General features: G+C 53.2%; 2 protein-coding genes across 2 annotated transcripts; both read right to left on the bottom strand.

Annotated features, from left to right (window-relative positions):
* Positions 1 to 5,698: 5,698 nt before the first annotated feature.
* Positions 5,699 to 7,688, bottom strand: HSD17B1 (hydroxysteroid 17-beta dehydrogenase 1). The gene is made up of 6 exons (XM_005899199.2): positions 7,530 to 7,688; positions 7,249 to 7,416; positions 6,925 to 7,104; positions 6,650 to 6,743; positions 6,044 to 6,221; positions 5,699 to 5,954 (listed from the first exon to the last, which is right to left on the bottom strand). The coding sequence occupies exons 1-6, from the start codon at positions 7,624 to 7,626 to the stop codon at positions 5,718 to 5,720; spliced, it is 954 nt and encodes a 317-aa protein (XP_005899261.1). The 5' UTR covers positions 7,627 to 7,688; the 3' UTR covers positions 5,699 to 5,717.
* Positions 7,689 to 10,742: 3,054 nt separating this feature from the next.
* NAGLU (N-acetyl-alpha-glucosaminidase) lies at positions 10,743 to 17,769 on the bottom strand. The gene is made up of 6 exons (XM_070389863.1): positions 17,329 to 17,769; positions 16,366 to 16,513; positions 14,990 to 15,136; positions 14,738 to 14,823; positions 13,359 to 13,615; positions 10,743 to 12,180 (listed from the first exon to the last, which is right to left on the bottom strand). The coding sequence occupies exons 1-6, from the start codon at positions 17,709 to 17,711 to the stop codon at positions 10,976 to 10,978; spliced, it is 2,226 nt and encodes a 741-aa protein (XP_070245964.1). The 5' UTR covers positions 17,712 to 17,769; the 3' UTR covers positions 10,743 to 10,975.
* Positions 17,770 to 19,838: the final 2,069 nt, after the last annotated feature.

The following is a 19,838-nucleotide window of genomic DNA, read 5'->3' as shown; positions in this document are numbered from 1 at the left end:
ACAACTGTTCAGACCTGCCCTACCTGCCGCTAAATCCCTGCTGCCATGCCAACCCCAGCAGAGGCCTTGGAGAAACTCCTATTCAAGGTGGGTGCCTTCCATATCCCAGGTTATAGGATGCAGGCCGAGATTGCCTCCAGGTGAGACCCATTGGAGGCAATTGGTTGGAGCTCAACACCGATTGATCTTCCAGAAGTAAAAGGGGACAGCTTCAGTGGATACTGGAGCCAGTATACCTTAATTTCTTTTTCCTTTTTGGCCACACTGCCCAGCTTAGCTTGTGCAATCTTAGTCTCCCAATCAGGGATTGAGCCTGGGCCATGGCAGTGAAAGCCGGAATCCTGACCACTGGACTGCCGTGGAATTCCCCGGACATACTCTAACACATAGTCACCCTCAGAAGTTTTCCAGGCTCCCTCAGTACCACTGAATTACAGAGGGCAAAGAGTTGCAATCAGGAAGGTCCTTTTCACAAAACAAACTGGGCATTCTCCCTGCCCTCACACACACCCTGAAAATATCCAATACAAGGAACATAGTGGTCATTGATATCCTACGAGGTCAAACTCTGCAAACCTCTGTCAGGGAATTCTGCCTCAGTTCAGTTCAGTTCAGTCGCTCAGTCGTGTCTGACTCTGTGACCCCATGATCCGCAGCATGCCAGGCCTCCCTGTCCATCACCAACTCCCGGAGTCCACCCAAACCCATGTCCATCGAGTCGGTGATGCCATCCAACCATATCATTCTCTGTCGTTCCCTTCTCCTCCTGCCCTCAATCCCTCCCAGCATCAGGGTTTTTTCAAAATGAGTCAGCTCTTCACATCAGGTCACCAAAGTATTGGAGTTTCAGCTTCAGCATCAGTCCCTCCAATGAACACCCAGGACTGATCTCCTTTAGGATGAACTGGCTGGATCTCCTTGGAGTCTAAGGGACTCTCAAGAGTCTTCTCCAACACCACAGTTCAAAAGCATCAATTCTTCGGTGCTCAGCCTTCTTTATAGTCCAACTCTCACATCCATACATGACCACTGGAAAAACCATAGCCTTGACTAGACGGACCTTTGTTGGCAAAGTAATGTCTCTGCTTTTTAATGTGCTGTCTAGGTTGGTCACAGAGAAGGCAATGGCACCCCACTCCAGCACTCTTGCCTGGGAAATCCCATGGATGGAGGAGCCTGGTAGGCTACAGTCCATGGGGTCGCTAAGAGTCGGACACAACTGAGCGACTTCACTTTCATTTTTCACTTTCATGCATTGGATAAGGAAATGGCAACCCACTCCAGTGTTCTTGCCTGGAGAATCCCAGGGACGGGGGAGCCTGGTGGGCTGCCGTCTATGGGGTCGCACAGAGTCGGACACAACTGATGCAACTTAGCAGCAGCAGCAGCAGCAGGTTGGTCATAACTTTGCTTCCAAGGAGTGTCTTTTAATTTCATGGCTGCAATCACCATCTGCAGTGATTTTGGAGCCCAGGAAAAGTCAGCCACTGTGTCCACTGTTTCCCCATCTATTTGCCATGAAGTGATGGGACCAGATGCCATGATCTTAGTTTTCTGAGCTTTAAGCCAACTTTTTCACTTTCTTCTTTCACTTTCATCAAGAGGCTCTTTAGTTCTTCTTCACTTTCTGCCAAAAGGGTGGTGTCATCTGCATGTCTGAGGTTATTGATATTTCTCCCAGCAATGTTGATTCCAGCTTGTGCTTCCTCCAGCCCAGCGTTTCTCATGATGTACTCTGCATATAAGTTAAAAAAGCAGGGTGACAATGTACAGCCTTGACGTAGTCCTTTTCCTATTTGGATCCAGTCTGTTGTTCCGTGTCCAGTTCTAACTGTTGCTTCCTGACCTGCATACAGATTTCTCAAAAGGCAGGTCAGGTGGTCTGGTATTCCTATCTTTCAGAATTTTCCACAGTTTATTGTGATCCACACAGTCAAAGGCTTTGGCATAGTCAATCAGGGTTAAAGTAATCGAACCAGCGATGAAGCAACACCAACTGGGAACGGTAGGGGATGAACAGTAACTGTCAAGTGGGCAGGGCTTAAGGAATTAAACAGAAGAAACTATTCTAGAACTGCACTGCATGGGAATGGTACACCCTGCCCTTAATTCTTTCATCAGCCTGGTACAGTTGCTAAAAAGGCCAGATGGCTCATGGCAGCTGACTGTGGGCCAAGGAGAGTTGAACAAGCCCCCATGCACGTGGCTGTGCCCAACAATGCCACCCCTGCCATCTTAGGAACCTACCATGTAGTACTGGGCTTAGCAAATGCTTTTTTCACTCTACACCTGGCATCAACTTACCTTCATGTGGGAGGAGTGACAATGGACCTTTCAAGGCTTCCCAATGGTCACTTGCACAACCCCTCCACATGTCGTGGGATGGGAGCCCCAGACTTGTCTTTATACTCCTTCCCCACATCAGTAAAATGGCCCATTACATTGATGATATAATGTTAACATATGCAGACTTGCCTCTGCTTCAGGACCTTCTGCAGATGTTGCTGGAACATCAGTGAGGAGAGGATGGGTGGTAAGCCCTCAGAAAATTCAAGGCCCAGACAACCCCATAGAGTTTCGTGTCTCGGAAGCTGTGATCGATAAGTTACAAGCCTTTCCAACTCCTAAGAACAAGAAAGAGGTGCAAGCCTTTGTGGGGGATTTGGAGGGACTTTTATTCCCCACCCGGCCTGGTACCTCCATCCCTTATCCCACCTGGTAAACAGAAAGCACACGTGGGGCTGGGGGTCAGGGCAGCAAGCCACCTTTGAGACAGCAAGAATACCAGTGAAACACATCAAGGCACTGGGCCTCTCCCGGCAGGGACACCATTGGAGTTAGAGGCATCTGTGACTCCAAACACATGGCGGCAGAGACAAGAGAAGGCGAGAGCACCCTAGCTCTGGGAGGGGACAAACCCCAATACACCCCCATAGAGCCTCCTTGCAGTGTACACAGAACACCCCATCAGGTAGAGCCTCTCATGAAAAGAATAGTCTATCATGGTAAGAACTTCCCTCCCTGTCAAGAGCAGGGTTGAGACTATGTTCTATCAACCCACCTTTGCCAGGATTCAACCCCCACGTTACCTAAGTGGCCATTTGCAACAAAAGGGTACCTTGTGTACCAGTCCACTGTCTCTAGACATTCAAAGTGCTACTTGGCCCTGAGGAATGTGGAGATGCCTCTATACCTGGAGTGGCCCCTGCAGCTCGTAGAGAGGTGAGGTGGGAGCAGGGGTCCCCGCTGGTGCCTGGTATACAGATGGGTCTAACCAGGGCACCCCACCCACTTGGACTGCAGTTGCTATTCTGCCCAACAATGACATCATCTAGATGGAAACAGGAAGGAACTGCAGCAGCCAATGGGCTGAATGCAGAACAGTTGTGCTGTTCTAAACGATTAACCCCTCCGCAACAAGAGAAGCCACTGTAATGAGAAGCCCCTGCTCGCTACAAGTAGAGAAAGTCTGCACACAGCAATGAAGGCCCAGCTGAACCAAAACTAAAACAATGAATTAAAAAAAAGAATTGCACTTGCGTGCACACACACACACTCACTTGCCTGTACAGTTGGTGAAACGTGAATAAACTCTGGCGATTATAAAAATAAATAAAGGGGTTTACCCTACAGCTTGGACAAGGGGAAGCTGAGAGATGGATAAGCCCTGGTAAGGTCAAGATGTGTGAAGACATTTGTGTTCGTATGCAAGAACCTGAGATGGTCCTCACCGTTTTCCACATTCTGGTTCATAAGGCACTGACATCTCCTAGCAATCAGGAAGCTGATCCCCTGCCTAGGTACAAGCTCTAGAAACTGACCCTTCAGTAGATACAACAGATTGGGTGCATTGAAAAAGCAATCACTGAAGAGCCTGGATGGGATGGCGTATTGCCAAGAATACCCAATTGCCCTTGAAATATAGTGACATGGTTCATGCAGTAACAGCATGACCTATGTGGTCTATACAATGCCCAAAGGAACAGCCAAAGGAGTCAGGGGGCATCCATCGGAGTTCCCAGCCAGTGATGGATTGGTTGTTGAAACATACTCTACTTGGAGTGGACCATGCACCATTAAAAAAGGGAAGAAGGTGGGAATTCCCTGATGGTCCCATGGTTAGGACTCTGCTCTTTCACTGTTGAGGGTGCAGGTTTGACCCCTGGTCAGGGAACTAAGATCCCAAAAGTCACGTGGCCAAAAAAAAGAGAGAGAAGATGAAGGTCTGGTCCGGCATACTCAGCACCTCCCACCATGCCCCGTGCTCACATCTGACAGTGCTGCGTCCTTGGTCAATGCGCATGGCATGCACAACCAGGTCAAGTACCTAAGCCTGCCGCCGTCTTCTCTTCAGGGCCATGTGAGCGCATTCTGTGCTCACTGTCACAAATCATTAGACTTCGGTCTTTGTTCCCTCCTTTGGCCTGGGGAAAGTTACAGCACACACATGCCCTTACTGACGGCACCTAGCAAGCCTTAAATGATAACCAACAAAGCCCGTCCTGAGGTCTCTAATGAGAAAGCTGTCCTCCAAAATAGGATGCCTCTGGACATTATCGTGCAAGGCGCCTGTGCCATTACCCAGAGTACTGTGTGTTCGTACCTGACGAGTCCGCTAATGCATCTTCTTTATTAAGCTCCTCCTGGAGCATCCCTACTACTTTCCTCTGTTTGCAACCTCCCCATCTAGTCTCTGTCTCCACCCCTCCTCCAGCCCCAACCTCAGAGGAAATCAGATGTCTCTGCAACCCTGCAGGCCCTTTCAGTGGCTCCTGCCACTCCAGCTCCTTTTGCCGGCTTCTGGAAGGAGGTCTGCAGCCTCAGCTAGACCTCCTGGTGAGTCAGCTTCTGGGTGGGTCAGGATCCCTCCTGTTGAGTGTTGTCTAGGGCAGGGGGCAAGGAGGGGATGAGTGGGGCTGTTTCCTTTTTGCTCATTTAGCCTTGTTTCTTTTTTACACATCTGGCTTCTACAGGGAAACACAATGACAATAGTAATACCCCTAGTAGTAACAGTGTTAGACAGTGCCTGCTATTAAGACCTCTAATACCAGCACTTTGAGGCACTATCTCAGTTCATTCTTACCACAATCCATGATATGTGTGTGCCTACAGCGCTCAGTTGTGTCTGATTCTTTGTGACTCCATGGACTGTAAGCCCTCCAGGCTCCTCTGTCCATGGAATTCTCCAGGCCAGAGTACTGGAGTGGCTTGTCATTTCCTCCTTCTGGAGATCTTCCTGACCCAGGGACCGAACCAGTGTCTCCTGCATTAGCAGGCGGATTCTTTACCACTGCGCCACCTGAGAAGCCCCCACATAGGTATCATACCCATTTTTCAGGTAAGAAAACAGACTCAGAGAGGTCAGAACGTTGCCTAAGGTTCCGTGACTCTTGGGAGCCACGTTACAAGCCGACTCTCCCCCGCCAGGTCCACCTAACTCCAATGGCTGCAGACACCCCTACGCCAAGAATATAGGGAATGCTCTACCTGCCCTTCGGGGAACTTGAGGCCTGACCTTAGGCTAGCTCTTCCCCTTTCTGGGCCTCGGTTTCCGGAGGTATCACTCGGGCTAACACCGTCTTTCGCGATCATCCACTCACTGTGCGCGCCCGTGGTCACTTAGGTCAGCCCAGTCAAAGCCCCTTTCCGTTACCCAAACGCACCCCACCCCCCGGGGCCGCAAAGGAGAGCGCGGGAGACAGCAGCGGATTAGGCCTTTATTGCGGGGCGAGAGGAGCGCGGAGCTCAGATGCCTCCAGTTTACCGGCTTCTGCCTCCGCCCCGGCGCCGTCGGAGCCCTCGGCGGCCTTGTCGTGGAACGCTGACTTGTGCGCAGCGGCGACGTAGCTGGAGCCGCTGGGGTCAGAGAAGCGCAGCTGCACCAGTGGCAGGAATCGCTCGGTGGTGAAGTAGCGCAGGGCCGGGCGCGGGGCGCGTAGCGCCTGGAGGAAGACCTGCAGCAGCGGGAGGAGGCGCGCTGGCCGGGGCTGGGCTGGAGAACCCGGGGGCCACCCCCGCTCCCGCAGTCCTGCTCGGCCCTTACCTCGACCACCTCCTCCGGGTCCTGACCCGCCTCACGTATGACCCTCTCGCAGTGGCGACGGTAGCGGTTGAAGAGGTCGCGAGTCTCGACGTCCGCGCGGTCCAGCATCCCGCCCAGGCCGCCCTCCACCTTCTCGGGGAAGGGGGTGTGCACCGGGCCGCACTCGATGAGGCTCACGCTGCGGGCCGGAGAGCGGCGAGTGAGCGCGGGCGGATGCAAGCCCAGAAGGGAGGGCCAGAGCGGGGCTCGGGCTGCGAGCATTTATTTGAAAGCGGGTTTACAGCCGGAAAAGCGCCCCCACATCCCTTGGAGGTTGTGAGAGAGGCTCTGGCGTCAGAATGCCAACCTGGCCGGGTCACTTAAAACGGTGTGACCTTGGGTCAGTCACCGAGCCTCTCTGGGCCTGAGCTGCCCAATACCGACGCCTCACCAGCAGGGTGGACAGGTGGAACAAGAGGACCCGCGCCAAGCGCCTGTACTGTGCCTGGCGCACAAGCAACGGGAGCCGCACTGGGGAGAATGCCTGAGAGCGGTTCCAACAAGATGGGGTGCTGAGGTTCCCAAAGTCAGGGGTCAGGGGGTCCCCGGGGCAGGGCGGTGACTCACTGGACCCCGAAGGGCTGCAGCAGAATCGCCAGACTCTCGCACAAACCCTCGAGCGCGAACTTGCTGGCGCAGTAAACGGCGTTGAAGGGAAGCGCTGGGAGGGAGAGGAGTCTGCTGGGGCGCGTCCGGGAAGGGGTCCGCGGGGAGGGGCGCCGGAGGGTCCCGGGGCAGCCTCACCAGGCCCCTCCCCTTTTGTTGGACCCCCTCTTCCCCATCGCTCCTGCTGAGCCACCCTCCCCCCGCGCGCCTCTGGCCCTTGGTCGCGTTCCGCTCACCCATCAAGCCGCCTATGCTCCCGGTCACCAATATGCGTCCCGAGCGGCGGCGCTTCATGTCCGGCAGGAAGGCCTGCAGCATCCGCACGGTCCCCGTTAGGTTCACGTCCAGCACGGCGTCCACGCTGCCCTCCTTGTGTGCCTCCAGCGGCCCCACCAGGCCCCGGCCTGCGTTACACACTGCGGGGAGAGAGACCCGACCCCGCCGCCTCACGCACGGCCCTCCTTCCCGCCCGTCCCCCCCGTGCTCCGTGGGCTTCGGGACATCTTGGTTTGGACACAGAGCGAAGAAGGCTCTCGGGCTTGTTTTGCCGGGAGGCTCACCCAGCACGTCCACGCGGCCCTCGGTCACGCGTGCCTGGGCAGCGGCTATGGAATCTGCATCCCTCACGTCCAGCTGCAACGTCTCCAGGGAGCCGGGAAGGCACCCTCGGGACTGGGCGGCCTCCAACAGTGGGCCTTGTGACGCCAGGTCCCTCAGCGTGGCATACACTGGAGGTTCAGGGAGAGGACAAGGCTCTGAATTCCGGTCTTTCAGCCTTACTTAGGCCCCCTTAGGCCGGGAAGGAGTTGCTCCCTTCTCTCCACCCCGTTCCATCAGGTACCTTTGAAGCTCTGGGACGGGTCGGACGCCAGTCGCAGGGCCAGGTGTAGGCCAATGCCGGAGGAACAGCCGGTAATGAGTACTACAGTGCGGTCCATTGGGATGTGCGCAGGGAGAGATCCCGGATATGCTGGGCTCTGGTCTCCGGGGATGGATATCACCTGCTTCGCTCCGCCCCTGCCCACCAGGGTCCCCACCCCTTTATTATGTCTGCAGCACAATCTCAAGGCTGAGCCCTCCTGTGGGTCCCTGGCCTGCTCTCCAGGTCAAGGCAGAGAAGAGGGCCCCTGGCTTAGAAAGCCCCTTCTTTAAGTTGTTAGTCAGAGGGAGGGTGAAGTTTTGCACACAGGAGGTATGAAGCTCCCATGTGGGCGCTGAGTGCCCTGGGCAGATCTTGCCTTGGCAAGCCTCTGTCCCAGCAAGCCTCTGTACCACAGGGACAATTTTTTGCCAAAGTTAGCGGCTGAGGGTGTGAAAGTGTTTTGGAAGGGTATTCTTGGTTCAAAGGTCAGGTGTGTATATGTGTGTTCAGTTGCTGGGTGGTGTCTGACTCTTTGCCACCCCGTGGACTGTAGCTAGCCAGGCTCCTCTGTCCATGGAATTCTCCAGGAGTGGGTTGCATTTCCTACTCCAGGGCATCTTCTTGACCCAGGGATCCAACCCATGTCTCTTGTGTCCCCTGCATTGGCAGGTGGATTCTTTACCACTGCGCCACCTGGGAAGCCTCAGAGATCAGGAGTTAGTATTAAAGCTGAGGAAGCTTGGTGGCTGAGTGAGCCAGGAAGCAGCCTGATCTGGCTTTGACTGGTGAGGGATGTAATCCAACCTTGGAGGGAGTGAACACGCACCAATGAGTGAAGACGAGCTGATCAGCTTAATAGATGGTGTTTTGAGAGACAAGGACATGACAGATATAGGAACTATGCTGAGTGGCAAAAATCACTGCAGCAGACATGATGTGGCCATGTGCTAGTTAGACGCTAATGTGACCCATTCTAATGTGATGGAAGGCTTTTGGTAATGCAGAATAACCCACTTTCAAAACAATACCAAACAGGTATTTTGGTAAAAACCTGTAGCAGCTTGTTACATTAGGGTGAGAAAAGAGAAATCAAAAAGCAGAGAAAGGGGACATATTGTAGTCCCCAAGTACTGTTAAATCTCTAACTGGGCAAGGGTCTGATCAAAGAGTTCTTTTAAGAATATTGGATACTTGGAGATGAGCACTCAGAAACTGGACTGGAGAATGCTGCCAGGCTCTTGATTTTAATTTAAGCTACGCGTAAAGTATAACAAACTTTTGTTAACCAGACACATTTTTCAGTAACAAAGAATGGAATAAATGCCAGATATTTCCCCTGGGGATGTCCTGTCTCTTCAGGGAAATGTGTTCTGTATTCTGTAAATTTTCCCCTGGCCTAAATTAAATGATTATTTGTTCCAGACAAAGGAGTATTTATTAGACTATTTCAAAGTGACACCATCAGGGCTTCCTGGATAACTCTGTGGTAAAGAATCCTCCTGCCAACGCAGGAGACATGGGTTCAATCCCTCATCCAGGATGATCACACACGCCTCGGAGCAACAAAGCCCGGGAGCCACAACCACTGAGCTCATGTGCCCTAGAGTCCTTGCTCTGCAACAAGAGAGGTGACTACAGTGAGAAGCCCGTCACTGGAACTGGAGAATAACCCCCATGACTGAAACTAGAGAAAAGTTCACACAGCAATAGACCCAGCACAGCCAAAAAAGAAAAAGTCACACCAGCAGAAAAATGTCAAATAGTTCAGCTAGACACAGTCTCTTAAGATTCTGTATGTCCTGGCACTTTAGAAATGATATGCCACTGATGTAAGATTCACCTTTTTCATTTTTTTCAATATTTTATCAATATAAAACTACTGCCACATCCTTTGGAATTCCCAGGTGGCTCAGTGCCTGCCAATGCAGGAGATGCAGGAGATTCATGTTTGATCCTTGGGTAGGGAAGATCCACAGGAAGAGGAAATGGCAACCCACTCTAATATTGTTGCCTGGAGAATACCATGGACAGAGGAGCCAGGGGGGCTACGGTCCATGGAGTGGCAGAGTCGGACTTGACTAAGCACGTGTGAGCGCGCCAGATCCTTACACTTTCTTCTTCAACTAGGAGTGTTCTCAAATCTTAAAGTGTTCTTGGGACTTCTCTGGTGGTCCAGTGGCTAAGACTCCTGCTTCCAATGCAGAGGGCCTGGGTTCAGTCCCTGGTCAGGGAACTAGAATCCACATGCCACAACTAAGAGTTTGCATGCTATGACTAAAGACCTCACACGCCGCAAGGAAGACGGAAGATCTTCCGTGTCACAGCTAAGACCCAGGGTAGCCAAATAAATAAATTTTAAAAATTAAAGTATTCTGTTTCTCATCATTAGCAAATGTTTTAGCTTTCTAAATATTTGTATTTAATGGTTGCTTCTAGGGTTTTGTTTTTGCAGTTTAGAAACTCTTAGGAATATAAAGACTTATCCCTTCTGCTTGAAACAGCAGGGGTGAACACTAACCAGACTAGCCTAAGTGAAAAATGAAAAGATTCTTCACTAAGCACAGTGATAACCTGATATAAGTTAGATTTGGAAGGAATGTTTTAATTACCTCTTCTAGCCTGAATACATGAATTCTTTCAGATCAGGAAAGACTAGACAAAGCAGCAGCAGCTGATTATAATTTGGTTTATGGTCTGTCAGATGTTCTGTGATAGGAAATCTGAAATGACGGTTAAAGGGGAAAAAAGTTCCATAAAATTTGCTGTAAGCGATATAGAGGCTTGTTTTCTGAAGTATTCTTATAAGAAAAACAAGTATTTGTAAAAATGGTTTCCGTGTCAAGTATTTGTCAATTAAAGCTGAATTGTATTCTATCCTTGTAATATTTCATTATTTTGAAAGATTTATATAATCAATTCTGGATGTATGACCAATAAAACTAATAAAACAAAACACTGAGGAAGCCAAGGCAAGCGGGCAGGGAGACCTGACCTCACCAGCGCCCAGGCTACAGACCCGAGTCCTCGCCGGCATCATGACATTGACATTCTTTTTTTGTTTTTGCTGTGCCACATGGCATGTGGGATCTTAGTTCCCTGACCAGGGATGGAACCTGCACCCCCTACAGTGGAAACAAGGAGTCTTAACCACTGGACTGCAAGAAGTCCAGCACTGACATTCTGACACACCCATCCAGGTGATTTACCAGTTTATTAAGTTGTATTAAAACAGTACTTTGATCCCGAATTTGGGATGTGGGGGAAGGCAGCTCAGCCCCTCCAGATAGTCCGCGCCTGACCCCATGGGTCAGTGAGTTCCTTCACTCAGGCCTGCGGTGCTCCTGTGACGCCTGCCCAGCCCCAGGCCCTGGAAACCTGCTCAGGTTTGGAGTCTGGGGAGAAGGTGGCTTGAGAGTAGTTAATTGTCAGAAGGAGACAGCCCGGGGGTAATATTTGAGGAAGAGCTTCTTGACCAGGTCCACTGTGTCTCCTTCAGGCTGACTAGGATATCTCCTTGTGCCAAGGACAAAGGTCTGTTCGAGTTGGAAGGCGTTCCTGTCAAACTGGTGCTGCTGGAAGGGGACACCCTGGACCAGGCTCTCCACCAGCGTCTCTGTGAAGAGCCGCCAGCGGGGGGCGTAGTAGTCAGCCATCAGTCCTGCCAGCTGCTTGTTGGCGTAGTCTAGGATGTTGCCCTCTGGCCCCCACAGGGTCAGCTGGTAGCGGCTGTTCTGCTCATAGAAATGGGCCTCAGTCTCACTGACTGCTGCCTGTCGGGCCTGCTCCAGCCAGCTGCCCAGCAGGAAGTGGCAGTCACTGGCCAGCACCTGGTCAAGGGCAGGCAGGAGCTCATAGGCCAGGATGCCTCCTGCCCTCGTCAGGGGAACCAGCTCCTTCTTCAGATAGGCGGTCCTCATCTCTTCGTAGTACAAGCTGACCAGCTCCTGGACTGCCTGGCGGGTCACGTCTACCAGGTCATAGCGGAAGGCTGGGCTGCTGGCCAGGGTGGAGGTGGCTGCCAGCAGCAGCCGCCAGGCTTCAAATACATCTGATCGGTTGTACCAGACAGTGGTGACCATCTGTAGGGATGGTCGCCTGACCAGTGGGCTGTGATTGTGTCCCCGGCACTCCTCGCCCGAGCAGTTGTAGACACTTCTTAGCAGCAGCCGCCACGCTGCCTCTGCATCCCCATGGGAAACCCCATACCGCCGGGCTGCAAAGCTGGTCACCCAGGCCCCCAAATCGGCCACTGGGTCCTTCTGCCAGCCCAGCTCGGCCATGAGGGCGTAGACCACCTCGTTCTGGCCGATGCCCTCGGGGGCCATGCCCGTGCCTACCATGGTGGAGTTAGGGAAGTGGCGGGCAGTTGTGGGGCCTTGGTTCACAGACTCCAGGGCCCCGAACAGGCCATGGTTGCCCCCGAAGTTATGCAGCATGCACCAGATGAAGGGCTGGCCCTGGAAGGAGGCTGTGCGGATGTACACGGGCTGGCTCTCAGCGAACAGGTCCAGAACGAGGAGGCGGCCACGGGGCACGGCACCCAGCACAGCCGCCACCTGGGCGGGCCCCCAGAACTCAGGCTGGTGCTGGAAGAGCCAGCCTTGGAGCAGCCACACAGCATCAGGGTCCACTGTGGGAGGCAGAGGACAGGAGGGTGATGAGAGGAGAGGGGGCACGGAGTATTCACCCCACTTTACAGATGAAGAAACAGAGGTCCAGAGAAGTTAAATGACTCTATCACACTCTGTCATGTCCCTGTAAATCATCTCCCCACCCACGTTATCAGGACATTTCATCACACATACCCTTCCCCTGGGACTACCAGTTGAGCACTGCAAAGCTTCAGGGAGCATCAGAATTACCCAGAGGCCTGGGCCCCAGCCCCCCTCATTCTGATTCAGGAGATAGGGGAGGTTGAGAACCTGCAATCCAACAGGCCCTGGGGTGACGCTGCTGGTCCCAGACCACACTTGGAGCACCGCTGCTCAAGGAAGCCTGAGCCAATTCACCCCAATCTGCCCCTTCCCAGCTGACACAGAGGCCTCCCCAAGCCATCCCTGACCTGGCCCTTCTCCTGCCCTCCCTTGTTCGTGGCTGGGAGGAGTGCTGTGTTCCTATCTGTGTACCAGGAAGGGCACCTTATTGATTGGGGGCACATCTCTAACCTCTAGCCTACCAGCATACACATGTGTGCGTGTGTTAAGCCACTTATTCATGTCCAACTCTTGGCAACCCTGTGGACTGTAGCCCTCCAGGCTCCTCTGTCCATGGAATTCTCCAGGCAAGAATACTGGAGAGGATATGCACACCTTCCTCCAGGGGATCTTCCCAACCCAGGGATTGAACCTGTTATCTCTTGTGTCTCCTGCATTGGCAGGCAGGATCTTTACCACTAGCGCCACCTGAGAAGCCCTCAGCATGGAGGTAGAGACCAAATAGAATATTTTCAATAGTCAGCACTTAATGACACTTTACTCTGGGCCGGGCATCAGTCTATTTATGAGCGAGCCCCTTTTGTAGATGAAGCAGCTGAGGTACTGGGAGGGAGGGGAGCTGCTGCAAGTCTCGCAGGCAGGAAGTGGCAGGGCCGGTGAGGGAGCAGGGTGTCCGCTCCAGGGCTCACCTCTCAATCACAGCGTGACTAAATGAGATGATGTTTGTGTACAAGTGCTTGGGAAATGGTAAAGTGCTGTGTGTCACAGTGAGGTGTTACAATTCCCCATCCCTCCTCCCAACCCCCTGACCTCTGCCAACTCCATCTCGAGGGCCCAGGGGACTTCCCTTTCTCACCTCCCACTGGCACCGTACCTGCGGTCATGGCCTGGTACACAGCAGTGGTGGCTGCAGCCAGGTAAGAGGGCTCCGAGGACGGGGGCTGCATCTCGTTGAAAGTGTCAGCCCCGTAGATGTGGTCCGTGCCAAACTCTTTGGTCAGCTCCCGCAGGAAGAGGCTCCCCACGAGGGGGAAGAGAGGATCTTCTGGAGCCAGGAGGAAGGAGCAGGAGTAGGAGCAGTTGAAATGGCCCCAGTTGCCCATCTGGGTGACATTGACCTGAGGGAACACCCTAGTGTGGGGGAGGGGGTGACAGTTCAGACATTTACCGGAGGCCGATGCAGTACTTTCCTCCAGCCTCACTGACACCTGCCGTTCTGGGAGCCCTCATGCCTCTGGGCCTTTGCCCATGCTGTGCCCTGGGCCTGGAGCTCTCGCTTCCCCCCTCCCTGCTGATGCATCTGGTTACTTCTTGACATCCTTTTCGTGTCCCGTCTGGAAAGCTTTGGCTGTCTCTCCTCCTCCCACAGAGGATGAGATGGTTGGATGGCATCACCAACCAATGGACATGAGTTTAAGCAAACTCCAGGAGATAGTGAACGCCAGGGAAGGGAAGTCTGGCCTTCTGCAGTCCACAGGGTGGCAAAGGGTCAGACAGGACTGAGTGACGGAACAACAAGAAGCCCTTCCCTATGGCTTAAATAAATGATACCACCTCTGTGCTGAGCCCTTGCTGCTCCTCTCTTCCCCAAGCAGAAGTGACCTTGATGGAGAATTGGTCCACATCCATTCCTTATCACTGGGTTGTATCCCCCTGGCAACGTGTCTCCCACCAGGAGCAGGGTCTCTGTGCACCTTCGTGGCTGCATCCCCAGCCCCCAGCCCAGGGCCTGCTCTGGCAGCCCCAGACAGTCTGACAAACGTCGGCTAAATGTACGAATGAGTTTCTTGCCGCCGAGCTGAGAAGGCCAAGGAGTGGCCAGTGGGGCCAGCAGCATGTGCTGAGCGCTGAGGGCAGTGGGAACCAGGCACTTATAGGCCCAAGGAAGGTGATAACTGATGCTGGGGGCCCCTGGCAAGGCTTCCTGAAGGAGAGGAGGTCTCAGTTGGGCCTTGAAGAAATTGACCAGCCACAGTTGAGGATGTGTATAGCACAGAGGAGCAGAGGAGCACCCCTACCATCACTAAGAGCTGCCATTTGCTAAGACTCTGTGCCAAGCCATACATATATTTTACAAGTGAGGAAACTGAGGCCCAGAGCAGTCAAGGTCACATGGCTAGTCAGTAACAGAACTAGGAATCAAGCCCAGGCCTACATCCAGAGCTTGAGTTTTTCTTCAAATAGTGTCTCGCAGGGGAATATATATTCTCTCTCTGAGCTGAATGGGGAGGGGGTGGGGGTAGGGTACATCACCTGGTGAGAGCCTTGGGGACATGCCCTGCAAACGCCGGCAGCACAGGGATCATACCAAACGAGCGCATCCGGTCAAGGATTCGATGCTGGGAGGAACAGAAGGGGTGGTGGTGAGCATGCCCGACCCCCCCCCACCCCGCCCCGCCAGGGGGAGGTCTCCTCTTCCCAAGGCACACAGAGTCCCCCTACTCCCACCCCAGACCTGTGACTATCCAGCATCAGTTCTGCCCCTTCCATTCTCCATCCTTTTACCTGCAGGTAAAGCTGCTTGAGGTGCCAGGATGGGGGCAGGGGGCCACTCCAGGTGTGCAAGTTGCCCATGCGCCCCCAGGCCAGGAAGGCAGGACCAGTGAAGTATTCGTCAATCTCTGTCTGGGTCAGACCCAAGGCCAGATACACCTGAGGAGGAAGGCAAGCCCCACACATATAAATCACTCATCTCTATTCACTGATTCATTCACTCGACAAACACACATCCCTCTCTTCTCTGTGCCCTAGAGTTCCTAAGACAAGCTCTGATCCCTGCCTGCAAGGAGCCCACAGTCCAGAAGAAATAGATCAGTTAGCAGGTGAGTTTGCGAATGTCACTCTTGGTGCATAGGTGGGGTGAGGCACAGAGGGGTTCTCCCTCAAATGGGGAAGGGGCTTAGAAGGCTTCATGGAGCAAGCAGCCTAGCATGATGGGTGAGGGCAGCTCTGCAAGGAGCTTAAGCAGCCCCAGGTGCAGCCAGAGCTCTCAGGGCTCAGCCATGGAAGCTCCCAGGCTGGGCAGAACCTGATGGTAACAGGGAACTCCTGGGTGTGTTCAAAGTTGAAGGTCTCCCCTAGATTCACATTTCAGAAATGACACTCTGGTACAACTCTGAGAGCCAGGAGTCTTGTTTTGAAAGGAAAATATTTCTTAAGAGAGCTCTCTAAGTGCTAATGACCAGGAGGTCACTAAAGAAGTGTAATTTATGCATGTCTCAGCCAGAATGGAATCTGACTTTTTAATCTGATCAAGTCATCCAAAAGGCCTCCTAGAAACTCAAGATACTTATCAGGCCTTTACCCTAAAATAACTTGCAATCAATGTCTGTCAGTCACAATTCCCATCAGGGAACTTCTAACAGTCTCATGGCTTCCAAAAAAAAAGCCCCTACTTCTCTTTCTCAGAGCACTCTTTCAGGTATCTGAGCCTGTGTTTCCCAAATGGCAATTAGTAAAGTCTCCCAAATAAACTCTTCTTATATGCAGCCTCTTGCATTATTTTTTGGTTGATGCTCTTCAGAGGCTGTGGTGGGCAGGCGACCAAGGAGAGGAGACTGAGAGCCTGAACTGGCGCCATGAAGAAGGATGGAGAGGAAGAGGACAAGGCAGAGCAATAGCTGCTAATGAAACAGAATCCAGAGAAGCAGCTGACTGACCCAGGTGGTGTGGGGAGACAGGGAAACCTGGCTTCTTAATGTTTACTGGGGGTGCTGGGGTCCAGCCCTGGGGAAGTCCTCCCACGAGTGTGTCTCAACCATGGAAGCTGGGAGGCTGGAGCCATCACTCCTGCTACCAACACTTCTGGAGCCCTAGTCTCTGTGCCAGATACTGAGCTGATGTGGGGCAGGCAGGACACCTGGGGTGTGGTTGGCACCCACCCGCTGCCAGATGGCCTCCTGGCCGCTCCAGGCCAGCGCCAGGTTGATTCCATTCAGCGCCATCCAGTCGATCTCCTGCTCCCAGCGGGCCCAGTCCCACCACAGGAAGGAGTAGCTTTGTGTGCACACATTCTGGTAATAGCGGTACCTGCAGGCAGGGGCAGGAGCTGGGGCACGGCCCTAGGGGCAAAGAGGAGGTCTCTCAGCCCTAAGGGTACACAATCGGGGGAAGACCTGGGGGAGCAGCTTGCCCTGCTACCCCAGATGGAGCCCAGAGAGGAGTGACTCCGGGTGTGGCCTCTAGACTACTGCTTCACTCCAGGATCCAACCCAGATGCAGCAGACACTCTGAGGCTTGAGCTTCCGAGGTGTCCACCCACCTATCCCCAGCACTCAGCTCTCTAGCCTCCTAGATATCTGAGAGGGCACATTCCATTTTCATTCCTACTCTGGGTACAGTGTGCCCCTGCCCTGTAAGGGGGATCCCTTTCCCCAAAGTCTAATGGGGAGACAGCTGTGTGAACCCATCATCTCAGGACAGTGGGGCAAGCGCTCGAGCAGACGCCTGTGCCAGGCTGGGTGTCACTCCTCAGGGAGCATCTTCGAAGAGAGGGTGGGGTAGGAACGGAACAGCATTTACTGCTCACCGATCGTGCACCACAAATTCTACACCCCGCACCGTGCAAATCATCACAATAAGAAAGGCACCACTGCATGGTAGAGGTCATTGTTTCCACTTTTCCGTTGTTTCCCGCTGAGGCTCAGAGAGGCCAAGTGACTTACTCAAGGATACTCAGCTTTTAGAATCAGAGCTGGAGTCTGAAGCCAGTGCTTGCTAGCAGCCGGGCACTGGGGCGGGGCGGGGACTTCGGCCCGAGGGGGCGCCCCTGGCGGGGGGAGGGGGCGGGAACGGGGGCAGCGGGAGCTGTAGGGGAGCCGACCGGCGGGGTCCTGTCGCGGTACCTGTTGGGTGTGGCCTCGGTCAGCTCCTCCGGCACAGCGGGCAGGGGCTGCGGTAAGCGCAGCTGAGAGCCCGACCAGGCCACGTGGCAGCCGCAGAAGTCGCGCAGGTATCGGTGGAGCCCCGCGGCGGCGGCCACGCCCGTGGAGCCGAGCACCTGCACCCGTGTCCCGGCACCGCCGCCGCTCAAGCGGTAGGTGTCCAGGCCGGACTCGGTCGCCAGGGAGCGCTCCACCGACACGGAGAAGGCGGCCGCTGGCCCGGGCCCCAGAAGCCGGACTAGCAGCTCCCGCACGGCGGCCGCCTCTCGGGCCTCGTCCCCGGTCGAACCTCCCGCCGTGAGGAGCAGGAGCCCCAGAGCCGCGGCCACCCCCATGGCCTCCATGGTCCAGCGGTCCTCAGCCCGGCTGTGGCCCCGTGGGGAACCAATGGGGACCGGGGACCAGGGACCAGGGCCGGCCCGGCCGCGCCCAATCAGCTGCGGGCCTCAGGTCACGTGGAACTGAAGGTAAAACCCGCCGGCGACCGGGAAACCCAGCTTCGGGGCCCCGCACCAGCTTCTTGTGGGTATTTTCCGACCACACTCGGTCCAAGAGCGCGTGACTCTAGTGATTTCAAAAGTCCAGGATGGGATGTGACTCGCAGCCTTTCACAAGCGCCCTTGGGTATAATGTGCTTTCACGTACAAATCACTTCTTCCATCCATCCTACCATTTGATAAATATTTGACATTGATTTTGTACCAGGCACTACCACCCCTCTCCTGAGACCTACAAACCAAGTACTTATATAAACAAAGATGAATATTATACAATTGACCCTTGAACTGTGCGCGTTAGGAGTGCTGACCCCACTGGCAGTTGAGATATAACTTTACAGTCAGCCCTCCTGTATCCAGGGTACTACACCCGCAGATCATATAGTACAGTAACTCGTATTTATGGGAAAACATTCCTGTGTAAGTGGACCTGTGCAGTTCAAATGGGTGTTGTTCAAGGGTCCAGTGTAGTTGTGATGCTGTGCAGGGTACCCAGCCAAAGGCTTCCAAAGGGATGTGACATTTAATCTGAATTAAATTGGGATTGACTAGGAGAAGACGAAGGGGAAGACCATTCCTTGAAGAAAAAAATACACATATGAATACCCAGGAAGGGTAAGGAAAGAGCTGAGCAGGTTTGAGGAACTAAAAGGTCAGGAAGTCGGAGGACAGATGTGTCATGTGAGCCTGGGCTGACCAAGGAGCAGGGTGTAGTGGATGTGTCAAGGGCTCTCATGTGATCCCTAAGTGGTAGCAGCTGCTGAACAGGACGGGCGTTATCTTTTTTTTTTTAACTTCTCATTTTATACTGGAGTATGGCCAGTTAACAATGCTGTGATAGTTTTAGGCACACAGCAAGGGACTCAGTCATACATATACATGTATCCATTTTCCCCCAAACTCCCCTCCCTTCCAGCCTGCCACATAACATTGAGCAGAGTTCCCTGTGCTATACAGTAGGTCCTTATTGGTTATTCATTTTAAATATGGCAGTGTGTACATGTCCATCCCAAACTCCCTAACTAATCTGTCCCCCCATCCTTCCTCCCTGGCAACCATAATTTTGTTCTCTGTGACTCTTCCTGTTTTGTAAATAAGTTCATTTGTATAATTTTTTTTAGATTCTGCATATAAGGGATGTCATATGATATTTCTCCTTCTCTGACTCACTTCACTCAGTATGACAATCTCTAGGTCCATGCATGTTGTTACAAGTGGCATTATTTCCTTCTTTTTAATGACTGTTATTCCACTGTGTATATGTACAACATCATCTTTATCCATTCCTGTCAATGGACATTAGGCTGCTTCCGTGTCTTGGCTGTTGCAAACAGTGCTGCAATGATCACTGGGGTGCATGTATCTTTTTGGACCATGTTTTCTCTGGACATATGCCCAGGAGTGGGATGGCAGGGTCACATGGTAGGTCAACTTTTAGTTTTTTAAGGAACTTCCATACAGTTCTCCACAGTGGCTGCACCAATTTACATTCCCACCAACAGTGTCAGAGGGTTTCCTTCTCCAGGACGGGGATTGTCTTCATTTTACATACTGGGAAACTGAGGGCCAGAGAAAGGAAGTAACTTTGAGAAGATCAATGACAAGTAGGACAGCAGGACTAGGACTAGAACCAGAAAGTCTTAAGTCTCAGATGAGTGTTCTTGCCACCATCCCCTGAGAGATGCAACATTTCATGCTGCTTACCGGCAGCGAGGGGTTGAGTAGGGCTGTGTGGTGGCCAGGAGTGGTGGGCCCTTTGGAAAGACTGCACTTTCTAAAAGGATTCTGAGCCCTTTTGGAGGCAGGTGCAGCTTTTACCAGATTGTCAGGCCTGAGTGCAGCTGCTTAGAGACAGGAAAGGGGTCAGAGGAGGGTTGCCAACTCAGGACATCCAGAGGGAATGTGGGAAGCCACTGAGCTTACTCCACCCCCTGCCCGCAGGTTCGGACTCAAGCTATGGTGCCCACGGCCTTG

The sequence above is a fragment of the Bos mutus genome, chromosome 19 (genome assembly GCF_027580195.1).
Source record: "Bos mutus isolate GX-2022 chromosome 19, NWIPB_WYAK_1.1, whole genome shotgun sequence".
NCBI lineage: Eukaryota > Metazoa > Chordata > Mammalia > Artiodactyla > Bovidae > Bos > Bos mutus.
This window is presented reverse-complemented; position numbering and strand designations above follow the sequence as displayed.

What these genes read in the sequence shown, in the direction of transcription:
- HSD17B1 (XM_005899199.2), bottom strand. Translation starts at nt 7,626, where the DNA reads ATGGACCGCACTGTAGTACTCATTACCGGCTGTTCCTCCGGCATTGGC. An exon ending in CCCGTCCCAGAGCTTCAAAG is followed by an intron (nt 7,417 to 7,529) that starts GTACCTGATGGA and finishes CTGAACCTCCAG; the next exon opens with TGTATGCCACGCTGAGGGAC. An exon ending in ACCCGGAGGAGGTGGTCGAG is followed by an intron (nt 5,955 to 6,043) that starts GTAAGGGCCGAG and finishes CCGCTGCTGCAG; the next exon opens with GTCTTCCTCCAGGCGCTACG.
- NAGLU (XM_070389863.1), bottom strand. Translation starts at nt 17,711, where the DNA reads ATGGAGGCCATGGGGGTGGCCGCGGCTCTGGGGCTCCTGCTCCTCACG. An exon ending in ACCGAGGCCACACCCAACAG is followed by an intron (nt 16,514 to 17,328) that starts GTACCGCGACAG and finishes CCCTGCCTGCAG; the next exon opens with GTACCGCTATTACCAGAATG. An exon ending in GTCCCCAAGGCTCTCACCAG is followed by an intron (nt 13,616 to 14,737) that starts GTGATGTACCCT and finishes CCCCCACACTAG; the next exon opens with GGTGTTCCCTCAGGTCAATG.